Raw genomic sequence first — 13,421 nt, forward strand, 5'->3', positions numbered from 1 at the left:
ACTTTGCCACCCAAAAAAATTTTTATCTTTAATTATCTTTCTCACCAAAAAATCATAAGTATTTGTTTGGTTTTCTGGCTAAAAAATAGACAGAGCTTCCTCTCTTAGTTTTGCAGATACATGCGTGTATGAACTTTAGCAATCCTAAGATATGCAGTCAAATGAGTCACATACTCAAGGTGTGTGAACTAACATATATATAAAAGACTTTCTCATTTATTACAGCCATATATGAACTAAAAAATATCTGCATATGAAGACCCCCCCCCCCATCAATGACAATTTTAACTAAAGCTGTTTTTGCATAAAAGGTGATTGATTTGTTCCAGGTTAACATATGAGGACTTTTTAAAAGCTAGTGGACTAAGAATGTTAGGTATCTTAGTTGAGAAGACCTGACAGTAACTTTGGTATGAAAATGTGCTACTCAATCTGTGACAAAACAAAATTTGATGTTGTGACTTACAGAGACAAGTCTATACATCTTTGAAAGCCAATCCACTGCTATTACAAAAGCTAACTGATTTTGGATTTCAGTTTGTGCATACTTTTGATACAAAAACAGATGGTGGAAGAGAAGATAAACCAACACTTATCTGCATGCTTAAGGCATGCACAGTGTTCGTGCTCTGTCGTGCAATTGCTGCAGCATATAGAAATAAATGTACAACCCTTTGAAAGGTGACCTTCAGTTCTTTTTAAGTGGCCTTTGAAGCAAATTTGATATTAGTTATCAAGTGAAAACTTCATATGTGCTCAGAGAAGGCTATGCAATGGACATTTTGGAAGGCTGTGAAGACACTGGGGATAGTAGAAATTCATATTTTAACAGAGAAATTGTCAGCTTAAAAAATATAACAGTAAATAAGTGAATGATTTTATGCATCTTCTGTACAAACTAATCTTACAGTCAGTTCTGAAGATGATAAATGCAGGCATAGTTTAGTGTTTTAAAGCCCCTGTATCAGTTTATCACACACATGGTTAATGCTTAATTTGTTTCTATCATTTTGTTTATATTTTTTGGTACCCATTATTAATCCTCAAAATTAATTGCAGGGAATTGTCTATTTGCGTGATCTTTGGAGGTCAGAACATAGAGTCAGCCAATTTGCAGTGCCCCAGAGCAATTTTAAGGTTAAGGGCCTTGCTCAAGGGCACAATGGAGTAGGATCCTTCTGGCAGTAATTGGATTTCAACCAGCGCAGATCCTTAGCCTCAGAGCCACCACTCCACCTGTCAAGGGGAGTGGGTTTTCACACTAATGCTGTCTATGCTACAAATATATTTTAATAAAATCATGCTTTCCTTTGAACAGTTTCAAAATCATAATATCTGTGGATGTTCTCATGATATGGATACATTGGTAGAGGACTACTTTTGGCCCACAATGTGAGTGTCCAATACCATTGGTCATGCCTTGTTCTTGAACAAAACCCTCCCCCTACATTCAACACTTTTCCATGTAAAGGAAACCTTTCAATTTCCATTGACAACATTAATTATGTCTAGAGGTTCCCCAGTCTTGCCTGATAAGAAACTAAATGATTTGCTGTAGATATGTATTTAGGATGCAGAAAGATTGTACTAGGGACTGTCCATTTGAAAGAAGGCCCAGGGTTATACCTGGTTAACACTGGATTTCATCTCTTGACTTCCCTGGGAGGTCTGGAAATTCATCTGCAGGAGCTGGCGAAAGTTGCTGAATAAAGGTGTCACTGTATATTCATGTTACCACCACAGACCTCTTAAAGAAAGAAAAGAAGTAAAAATTACAGGCATCAAGTATTATTGCCTTGTATATAAAATTAATAAATTACCTTCCATGTTGTGCTCATTAGTCTTTTAAAATAAAAGCAAAAGGCATGCATATTGATATATTTTTTTAACATGTTGTCCCTTTTCTAGATTTACAATCAATTCTCTCTAAATTGTTTCAATGAATTTTATTAGTGGTTTAATTAAATATTTTACCTTAAAAGTTGGGGTTAGTGTTAGCTTTCATATTGATTTCCTTAGTCCACATTGTGAAATGCAAAGCAAGAGGGCATTTGGCAAACTTTAGTGATTAATGAAGACAACTGGTACTTTTGCTAGATGGAGGGAAAACTGTAACCTACAGTGTTTTGTTACCTTAATGTAAGAGCATGGCTGCTGAAGTAAAATTGTCAACAGGCAGATTTAAATACAATATTCTACATGTAATCTCTTCCACAAGAAATCACTTATATCAGACTTGCTATACCATAAAACTGAAAGATTTAAACACTCCTGCTTGTGTTGCAACTTTTAACTATACTCAGCAAAATAAGTAGATGTATTATGATGCCCGAATCTCACAGTTGATGAACAAACTTCACTGTTCTGCAGTATCAACTTTGCTTTGAAAAATAAATGGGTCAGCTTCAGTGCAAAATCTGATTTGACTAGTCATTCTCAATCTTGGATTTAGATTATAAAACACAATCAAACTAAAATGTTTATGATAAAGTTCATTCTATTTTAGTACACCAATCAGCTACAACATTCAAACCACTGACAGGTGCAGTGAATAACATTTATGCCGTTACACTTGCACCTATTAAGGGATGGAATTTATTAGGCAGCAAATGAAATGTCAGTTCTTTGAGGTAATGTTTTGGAAGCATGAAAAATGGCCAAGTGTAAGGATCTGAGTGACTTTGACAAGGGCCAGATTGTGATGGCTAGATGACTGGATCAGAGCAACTTCAAAACTGCAGATCTTTTGGGGTTTCCCCAGTATACAATAATAAGTACCTACCAGAAGTGATCCAAGGGAGGACAACTGGTGAAACCGTGAAATACTCATGAGTGCCCAAGGCCCATTGATGAACATGGGAAACAAAAGCTAGCCCATTTGGTCCAATCCCATAGAAGAGCTAATGTTGCACAATTTGCTGAAAAACATAATGCTGATAATGAGAGAGAGGTTTCAGAATGCACAGAGCATCACAGCTTGCTGTGTAGTTACAGACCAGTCAGAGTGCCCATGCTGACCCTTGTCCTCAGAAAGCTCCTACAATGGGTACTTGATGGCAGCAGGATGCGGTACGGGAAGAAGGTAAGCCAGCAGAAGCAGTGTGATTCTTTGGGCAATGTTCAGTTGTGAAATCTTGGGTCCTGGCATTCATCAGATGTTACTTTACCACCTATATAAAGATTGCATGGCAGTGGTATATCCTGATGGCAGTGGCCTCTTTTAAAGGGATAATGCACACTGCATAACATGACAAAGGGTTCAACATACTACTGGACATACTCAGAGATGGAATATTTGCATTGATCAGAGCTGTTTTTGCAGCACTAGGGCTATCTACGCAATGTTAGGTAATTTTAATAATGTTGCTGATTGGTTAATATTACAATTCGTATTCTGTTGTTGATAATCTTTTGTCTATGGTGTTTGGTATGTTATAACTTAGGAATATAAGTTAAAAAATAAAATGCAGCAATCACTGTGTGTTTGATAACATTTTTTCTCCCACTCCAGTTTCCTTCCACATCCTTCCTGTTCCAGAGAAATATTTTGTGTCAACTAATTCATCCTTCACACTGATTTTTACTTCTAGGCACCAGCGACTATACTCCTTACTGGACAGATTTCGAGCTACATTTGCAGAGGAAACAGCAAGCCCATTACCACTTATTACATTGCATCCCCTTGATGGGGATGTCCCGATAACCCCAGAATCTGTTACAGTTGACAAGGTATCTGTTGATTTAAGTAAGATTTGCATCATTTGTTTTTAAACATTGCCTTTTCTAGTTGCAAAATGGAAAATTAATAAGTTCTACACTTTAATCATGTTAACACTACCATATGCTAGAAATCCACAACAAATATATTTTATAACACAGTACAAAAAAAACTAGTTTCAGGTCTAAAAGTAAAACTAATGTAACATTTAAAATGTTACCTGTCTTTTACATATCCTAAAATGTGTTTGGTATCTGAACATTAGAATATAGAATGTACCTGTTGACAGGTGAAGCTAATAATTTAACTTCAAATACTGAGTCCTCCTTATTATTTTGATTGTGCCACTTTTCTGGAAAATATTAACATATTATTAAACGTAAGGAAAAAAGATATATTGATCAAGTTGTAGTGTAGCTTTCATTGTTAATTTGAGTGGATTATTAAGATGCTCAAAGTATTAACTAAAAATGAAATTCCTTGTTACCAAATAAATATTCAATTTAGTTCTAGATTTTAATTCAGTTTAATTAATTTATATCATTGTCCCTTAATACTTTAACCTTTTTCATTCTTTTTTTTGTTAATATTAGGACTGGTATATTTCCCTAGTTCGATCACAGTGCTGCATGTCCACAGACACTGCTTTGCTTGAGTCAACAGAACTGCTGACTAAACTTCCCCAAGATGATCTCTTCTCCATCATGACTCGAGAGGTAAATAAATACTCAATCCACTATATTTTTTTTTAATATTTACAGTCTTTAAGAAGAATACTTACAAATACAATCCCAATTCCAAAAAAAGTTGGGACGCTGTTTCAAATGTAAATACAAAAAGAATGCAATAATTTGTGAATCTCATAAACCCATATTTTATAGAAAACATAGAAAATTTGACTTTGTTCAAGTTTGCATTTTTATATTTCAGTCAGTTGAAAATCAATCCGTCTTGAATAGTATTCTTTGAGGTTCAGAGAGCCAAACCCAAATGATTAAACAAAACATTGGAATGTTCTAAAGTGGTCTACTATGAGTCCTGATCAGAATCCAAATTAACATTGAGGGTGGCACAGTGATGCATAGGTAGTGCTGCTACCTTGCAGAAAAGAGATCAGAATTTGCATCCCGGGTTCTCTCTGTGTGGAGTTTGCAGCTTTTATTACACTTAGCACCTCAAAAGGTATGCTACAAAATATTAGGCTGGGGCACCATATAATTTTGTCAGTGCCATTTTTATTTGTTTTATTTTGTAAATTATATATCTTTATATATCAAAAGCAAAGTGTTGTATGGAATATAGAATAAAAATGATGGGTACCAATTATTTTTGTCAGTTTTAACTTGTTTTATGAAAAATTGTGATTCTTTTTTAAATAGTACAAATACTTTTAGTTTGATCACTGATTTTTCACATGGCAACTTAACCAAAAACCTTCTGAAAAATCAAGGTAAAAATATCATATACACCTTTTCTAATCAAATGCTTTTGTTGCTTCCAAATAAAAGAGCAATGTCTGCTCAGTATATACTTATTTTAACATCCCTCTACTAGCAAGTTATATTCAATAATATGATTGTGTTTATGTCCATAATACAGACTTTACTCAGGCTTTTTTTTATAATCCTTTAACACTGATTTTGATTTTTTTCCCAGGATTTCAATTTACATCTTCTTGCACCTTGCCTTAGTCTTGGGTTACAAAGAATCTGTAGGGAACAGGGCAGTGCCTTGTTTAAAACAGCCCTCCAAGTAACCTTGGATCACATTTCTAGGAATGTCCAGCGTCTGCCCAGTGGCCACCAAGTTTTTCCACCACTTAAATCTTCTGAATGCACCAAGTACTTCAGTTTACTGGGAGAGTTGTATGGTAAAAGTATTTACATATATATATTTTTAATAAATACTGTATTTATCCACAACTCTGGTTTAAATTTTCTAATTGTGTAGACTGTTTTGATCATGGCCACTTTGATTGTTAAAAATTTCTGGGTATCAGTTTTGTGCCCAAATTGTTCTTAATTTATTCCCTGTGGTAATTTACCTGATGAATCACTAACCTTTCCATACAAACCAGTTTTGTTCTTAATTTCTTTTTTTAATGGTATGCATCAATTTCAGCAACCAGCACACTGAATTTGTTAATATAAAGACCTTTATTTGTTTTGAAAAGTAATTTAATTTTAATTAACAAAAGGATTTTAACAAAAATGCAACACTGTAATGCATTACTATATGGATTTTAAAAGATTAAAAAGCAGTCTGAGGATAGAGATTATTATTTTCTTTGCGAGGCATTTGTTTGGCTACAAGTAAAAATGTGGTAAATACTGACTCCAACTATAAATAAGATTTGGGCAGAAGAATCAACTTTTTAAAATTATAAACTAAATCTGTTCTTATTATATTTAATGTTAAATTCTTTTATTCTGTGTTTGAAAAAGCATGTTTATGGTTACATCTAGTATGATTACAATCATGTCATCGAGTCTTCTACTTTGAGAAAATATTTGGAATAATGTGAACCCAAAACTTTTTTGGTTGTTATTCCTCCAGTGTATCACATACTGATTGAAAGTAACATTAACTCTCTCTCTGTCTGTCTCTCTCTCTAGGAGATTCAAACTTCTACCATACTGTAGTTACTCTTAGCAGGACCCTCATCCAGTACCTGCTGTCAATTCCAAAATTAACCTCAGCTTTTCATATTCCACATGACAAAGAGGAATATATTACTAAATTTGCTGTTTTAGGAATTGAGGTAGGCATAACTTGAAAATATATATTTTATAATTCTTTTTGTATTATTAGGAGACTATGTGAGCTTCTATTGTTATTATTCTCTTCTCTAATAAGTTTGATAAATGACTTTAAAGCTAAGCTATGTCATCATAAAAAATGTTATATATGGGTTGAAGTGCAGGTCATGTGGATTGACAATGCTGTATTGACCCTACTGAGTGTGTTGTCACCCTGTGATGGACTGGCACCTTGTTCAAGTGTTGTTCCTGCCTTGCAACCTCATGTTTGCTGGGATAAACTCAAGCTGCCCCACAACCCTGCTCTAGATAAACAGTCTAGGTAGATGTATGGATGAGCTTAAGTGGCACAACTAACACCAAGGTACAATGTGTCTGTGCTAAAATCTAACTGCTTGTATGGTGTTATGTCTATCACCACAAAAGTTTTTCTTAAAATAATAGCATGAGACTAGATTGTGATGCTTACTATAGACATCTCAAGTGCAAATCAAAGGGTAATTCTGGAAAAAGTGCCAGTGTACATTTGCAAAAAAGGAAAAAAAAATGTGTATTCCCATGCCTGAGAAATACAGTTAGGTCCATAAATATTTGGACAGAGAACTTTTTTTCTAATTTTGGTTCTGTACATTACCGCAATGAATTTTAAATGAAACAACTTGCAGTTGCAGTTGAAGTGCAGACTTTCAGCTTTAATTCAGTGGGGTGAACAAAATGATTGCATAAAAATGTGAGGCAACTAAAGCATTTTTAACACAATCCCTTCATTTCAGGGGCTCAAAAGTAATTGGACAAATTAAATAACTGGAAATAAAACGTTCATTTCTAATACTTGGTTGAAACCCCTTTGCTGGCAATGACAGCCTGAAGTCTTGAACTCATGGACATCACCAGATGCAGGGTTTCCTCCTTTTTAATGCTCTGCCAGGCCTTTACTGCAGCGGCTTTCAGTTGTTGTTTGTTTGTGGGCCTTTCTGTCTGAAGTTTAGTCTTCAACTAGTGAAATGCATGCTCAATTGGGTTAAGATCAGGTGACTGACTTGGCCATTCAAGAATTTTCCACTTCTTTGCTTTAATAAACTCCTGGGTTGCTTTGGCTGTATGTTTTGGGTCATTGTCCATCTGTATCATGAAACACCGCCCAATCAATCTGACTGCATTTAGCTGGATTTGAGCAGACAGTATGTCTCTGAACACCTCAGAATTCATTTGTCTGCTTCTGTCCTGTGTCACATCATCAATAAACACTAGTGTCCCAGTGCCACTGGCACCCATGCACGCCCAAGCCGTCACACTGCCTCCACCGTGTTTTACAGATGATTTGGTATGCTTTGGATAATGAGCTGTTCCACGCCTTCTCCATACTTTTTTCTTGCCATCATTCTGGTAGAGGTTGATCTTGGTTTCATCTGTCCAAACAATGTATTTCCAGAACTGTGCTGGCTGTTTTAGATGTTCTTTAGCAAAGTCCAATCTAGCCTTTCTATTCTTGAGGCTTATGAGTGGCTTGCACCTTGCAGTGCACCCTCTGTATTTACTTTCATGCAGTCTTCTCTTTATGGTAGACTTGGATATCGATACGCCTAGCCCCTGGAGAGTGTTGTTCACTTGGTTGGCTGTTGTGAAGGGGTTTCTCTTCACCATGGAAATGATTCTGCGATCATCCACCACTGTTGTCTTCCGTGGACGTACAGGTCTTTTTGCGTTGCTGAGTTCACCAGTGCTTCCTTTCTTTCTCAGGATGTACCAAACTGTAGATTTTGCCACTCATAATATTGTAGCAATTTCTCGGATGGGTTTTTTCTGTTTTCGCAGCTTAAGGATGGCTTCTTTCACCTGCATGGAGAGCTCCTTTGACCGCATGTTGTCTGTTCACAGCAAAATCTTCCACATGCAAGCACCACACCTCAAATCAACTCCAGGCCTTTTATCTGCTTAATTGATAATGACATAACAACGGACTTGCCCACACCTGCCCATGAAATAGCCTTTGAGTCAATTGTCCAATTACTTTTGAGCCCCTGAAATGAAGGGATTGTGTTAAAAAAATGCTTTAGTTGCCTCACATTTTTATGCAATCGTTTTGTTCACCTCACTGAATTAAAGCTGAAAGTCTGCACTTCAACTGCATCTGAGTTGTTTCATTTAAAACTCATTGTGGTAATGTACAGAACCAAAATTAGAAAAAAGTTGTCTCTGTCCAAATGTTTATGGACCTAACTGTAACAAAGGTTTACAATTGTGAATTTTTGCCTGTTGTTTTTTTTTTTTCCCACTCTACTGTGATGCTTATATGAGCTGTACTGTTTTTATAATAAAATGTATTCTCAAGCATCAGTACCACTTGTGAATGAGCCTGCTTGCAATTTTCTATATTTCTAGTTTTTTTTTGCTTCTTGTAGTTGCCTTTTACTTTTGAATTTAATTTGCTCTTTTTAATTTTAGGAAAAAGTTTTATTTAATATTAAACATCCTTATTTTCTCACTTTTATATTTAACCTACTTAGCATTACATTTTTTCTCAAAACAACATGTAAAAAGCGTTGCATCTTTTTTGGCTTGAAAAAAAATGACATTTTCTTTAAGTCTCATTTTTCTACTATAAAACGTGCAAAACACAAAGTACAAACTCAGAAAACGTGCAAAACACAAAGTACAAACTCAGAAGTGTAAAAAGTATAATAATGATACAAATAATAATGAATAGTAATAATATGAAATGAATATTAATAATGATACTAATACTGTATATACTATCAAAATATGTCTTTTGTGTGGTATATCTTTGAACCGGAAAATTGCTTAGGTGTACGGTCATTTAAACGACACTGTTCAGCATAATGGTTCATCTCAACAACAGTTTTCACAAGCATCATCATCAAGAAATAACTTCAAGTAAGTAAGTGGATCTTAGCTGTCAATGTTCACTTTTATCCCTGGGTGCCCCACAATATCAATATGAGGTGGTGCCAGTTTATGTGAAGCAGGGTCAACAGAAACCTAAACACGAGCATCACTTTCAGATTCATCAGAATCTCTTTTGGTTTCACTATCCATTTCAGTTTCGCTGCCTGAAGACAGATTCACTTCTTCATCACTGCTAACGAGAAGCTTCTCAACATCACTGGTTATATTACTGTCAATAGCATGCAACACCTGGGCTGCTGAAAAATGTTTTTTACGAGATGCCATTATGAGTCAAGGAGAAGATGCATCTATAACGTTGCCTGGGTAATGCTTGGGCCTGAGGCTTATGTATGTCATGTTTATACAGTTGCTCGAGTGATACTCAGGACTAATGGTTTTAACACTGTCTTCACAGCACAGAGGTTGAACTATCAATAAAATGTTTTACTTTGCACTTTTTTATTAATGTAGTTTTCTTTATTTACTTTTTAGGTTATGACATGGAATCTAATAAACGATCACATTCCACTAAGCATTGACCTTCAAAGTGTAGTGGATTCCTGCTGCTTAGCTTTACAACATCCAGTCATCTGGAACTTGCTTTCTTCTTCTGTTTATGTGACAGAGGCCTGTTCCTTAATCAACTGTATTAAATTCATCATTGAATCAGGTATAGGAACCTATTTCTATAGAATATATGTCTAAATGATAATAGCTACCTTTGTTATGATAGTGATTTGGCAAGACTTCTCTTTTTAGTTGCCACTTGCAAATTCTGCTAAAGGTTGTGCTTGGTTTTATAAGGCTGAATTTTATATCACTTCCTTTGCCATATATAATGCAGATTTCTTTCATTATGTGACTATGACAACAAGACTTTCCTGCTTGTATTTAATTAGTAGTTATAAATACTAAGAGTATATAGAAAAAAATGTAATTGAAGGAACACTCCACACAAAAATTTTTTTTATATATTACTTACCCCATGTAGATTTTGGCTGTGGCCCACCTGTGATCCATGGGTATTTTCGCATGTTGTGTTCCCACCAAACAGTAAGAACTATATCCTTCATGTAAATTATTTGACGTGAAAAGAAGAATGATGCAGTGCAAAGTGAGGAGTCCACAGTGGACCCAAGCACCTTATTGTTTCAAAGTAGTCACAAGTTGACTGGGAGATTACTGCTTCAATGTGGTGCATTGTGTGGTACACCAAGGAGGGGTCTATGAACAATGATGCAGAGTGAAGTGTGGCACAATTGGAAGTTCATGCTTCAAATCAAGTGCGAGTTCACTGAGGAGCCATGCACCTTATTGCTTCATTGTGATCGTGCATTCACCTGGGGAGGGATAATTGATGATATGATATTTTTAATGGTGTGGCACAGCAGTGAAGCGGCTATGAAGAGTGATGTGGTGTGAAGTGTGGCACTCTATCCAGATTACTAACAGATCTGCAAGATGGTGCCAGTGCTTGTAGCTAACCAGTTAGAACAATTCAATTTGTTGCCTGAGTCCCACCCATGATATTTCCTGTTTGAAGGAAAATTACATATCCTGGAGTAGGGCCTAAAAATGTTTTACTAGGAACTGCAAACGGCCCAAGTTCCTGGAGTGGGAATGCTACAAAACTTCCTGAGTTACTAAAAAGTCCCTGATTTCTGAAAAAAGTTCCTGAAGATGATGAATTAAATGTCACCTCTGCTTTTTCTGTGCCCGACTGCATCTTTAAAGTGCTTTTTTGGTTGGGTGTTTAAGAACCTTTTTTTAACTCTAATCAAAGTGATTGGCATCTGAAATTCAGAATTACCATTTTTACTCCATTTTCTCTTTTTAATCTCATGAGCACAGTGATATGGTTATACTGCTGGTATTGCTTACCAAAATTGGTATTACTCTTAAGGGCTAAAGAAAAAAATTAAATGCAGAAGTATGCTATATAAAATCGTGTTTTGGTCACGCTAATTGTTTTAATCTTTGGATTAGATTCTGTAGTGTATTTTGACACATCCACTATGACAACTATGTTGTTCAACCATTTTGTAATGTAACCATGAGCTTATATCAATATTTTTCTGATTTGCAAGAGTTAAAAGAAGGCTGTCATAGCCAGAAGTAAATCTAAGGCTCAAGGTCAGTACCAGTACCTGATGTGCTATAATATCCCCAACTAAGTACACATCAATGCACATTGTATTAAATGTTGGCTAATATTTAAAAAAAAAAAAATTAAAAGTACAGTATAAACCAAACTGACTCCACCGGTAACTACTGAATATTGTTAAATGGTAGCAGCTTTTGGTTGTTATATTATGTGAATATTTGATATTATTAATTTTCGTTTATCTCAAATGTTTTAGTGGCAGTCAAGCCTGGTGACCAGCTTCTGTGCCGTGAGAAGAAAACAGTCACCAGAGATGGACAAAAAGAGATGGATGAGATAGACTCTACACTTGAGCGTAAGTGTTGCTGCAACTTGAATCAACCAGGGTAGCATGTATTGTTTCTTGAAGACGCGGTATTAACCCAAAAATGTAATACTTAAGTTTATATAGTTTATGTTACTATCTTACAGTACATAAACAAATAGTTTCCCCTTTAAGTTTACCCTTTGTGAAATGTAGAAAGGAATGGGTTTTCAGTATTCTGTGGTTTAAGTTCAATTCACAAACTTAATAATGTGAATTAAAGTGATGTTTTCCTGTTCCTTTTTCTTTTGCTGTTCTTAATAATATTTAAAGTTTTTTTTTTCTTTTCTGTATGTGAGTTGTTTATAAACACTGATGCTTTGTTTAGGGGGAGAAATTCTTTATCCTCTATTTTCTATTGGCTCATGCTGATATTGTTACACAAGACTACTCACAAAATTTGCACCATTTTGTTTCTTTCTAAAGATGCAATTTACAAGAAATGGGTTTTTATGTTCATAATTAGTTTGGACATGTACTTAAATCGTATGCCTTCTTACTTTTCCTGACAACTAATGATTACATTGCACAACAATTTTTTTGAAAAGTCTTGCTTCCTGAAAAGGTTTTGCTGATTGTGACAGTTACATACTGGGTATGCACAAATATAATTTTGGTTTTAGTCAGTTTATGTTTCACATAAGCTATTAAATGTAACAGAATTAAAAGTGTTTTGCTCCTGATTTTCTTTTGTATTCAATGTCTGGTGCATCACATTGTAGTGTTCAACAGTAGTCAGCAATCATTTACGGATTCCAGTTGCCCTGGTATTGTTTCTCCATCGTAGCAATGTCCTGGTGAAACCTTTCACCATGTTCGTCACTGACAGCACCAAGATTTGCGGGGAAGAAGTCCAAGTGTGGGTGGAGAAAATGAATCTTGAGTGACATGTTGCACTTCATTGTCTTGTATGCTTTGGGAAGTTTGTCTACCAGCTGAATGTAGTTTGGGGCTCTGTAATTGCCCAGAAAATTGTCAACAACGTCTTTGAAGGCTTTCCAGGCAATTTTTTCCGGCCCAACTAACGGATCTTCAAACCGCTTGTCACTCATAGTATGTCTGATCCGAGGACCAACAAAAATGCCCTCTTTGATCTTGACGTCAGTTATTCTTATATATATATATCTGTATATCATCTGCGTAACAATGGAAGGAAATATTGTGTTTTTTAAAAATGGAACCTAAGGGCAACATGTAGAGTGAAAAAAGAACAGGCCCCAGAATAGATCCTTGAGGAACCCCAGAGGTGATAGGCACAGAGGATAAGGAGAAATTGCACAGGCTGACTAAAAAGCTTCTGCCTGTGACATATGACCTGGACCATTCCAAAGCCGTTCCTTGTATACCCACATACTGCTCCAGACAGGCGATAAGGATGTCATAGTTAACTGTATCAAATGCTGCAGTCATTGTAGCAATATGACCAGAGTATGCCCAGAACCACTTATTAAAAAGCAATCATTTAGAACCCTTAGAAGTGCAGACTCCGTGCTATGGTGTGTCTTTAAACCAGACTGAAATTCTTCAAACATGCCATTTTCATCTAAGAAACTTTCTTTAAGAAAGTTT

The 13,421-nt window shown here is 35.6% G+C and overlaps 1 protein-coding gene across 4 annotated transcripts in view; it reads left to right on the forward strand.

The window, feature by feature from the left end:
- The window catches only part of htt (huntingtin), a 242,530-nt gene that overhangs the window by 184,335 nt on the left and 44,774 nt on the right, over window positions 1–13,421 (forward strand). For all 4 annotated transcript variants that reach the window (XM_051928233.1, XM_028801715.2, XM_051928234.1 and 1 more), the window contains 6 exons: window positions 3,591–3,729; window positions 4,312–4,434; window positions 5,375–5,588; window positions 6,334–6,479; window positions 9,877–10,054; window positions 11,745–11,843. In XM_051928233.1, the coding sequence (XP_051784193.1) occupies window positions 3,591–3,729; window positions 4,312–4,434; window positions 5,375–5,588; window positions 6,334–6,479; window positions 9,877–10,054; window positions 11,745–11,843 (899 nt within the window). The remainder of the gene's footprint in view (window positions 1–3,590; window positions 3,730–4,311; window positions 4,435–5,374; window positions 5,589–6,333; window positions 6,480–9,876; window positions 10,055–11,744; window positions 11,844–13,421) is intronic.

Source organism: Erpetoichthys calabaricus, chromosome 5, assembly GCF_900747795.2.
Source record: "Erpetoichthys calabaricus chromosome 5, fErpCal1.3, whole genome shotgun sequence".
NCBI lineage: Eukaryota > Metazoa > Chordata > Cladistia > Polypteriformes > Polypteridae > Erpetoichthys > Erpetoichthys calabaricus.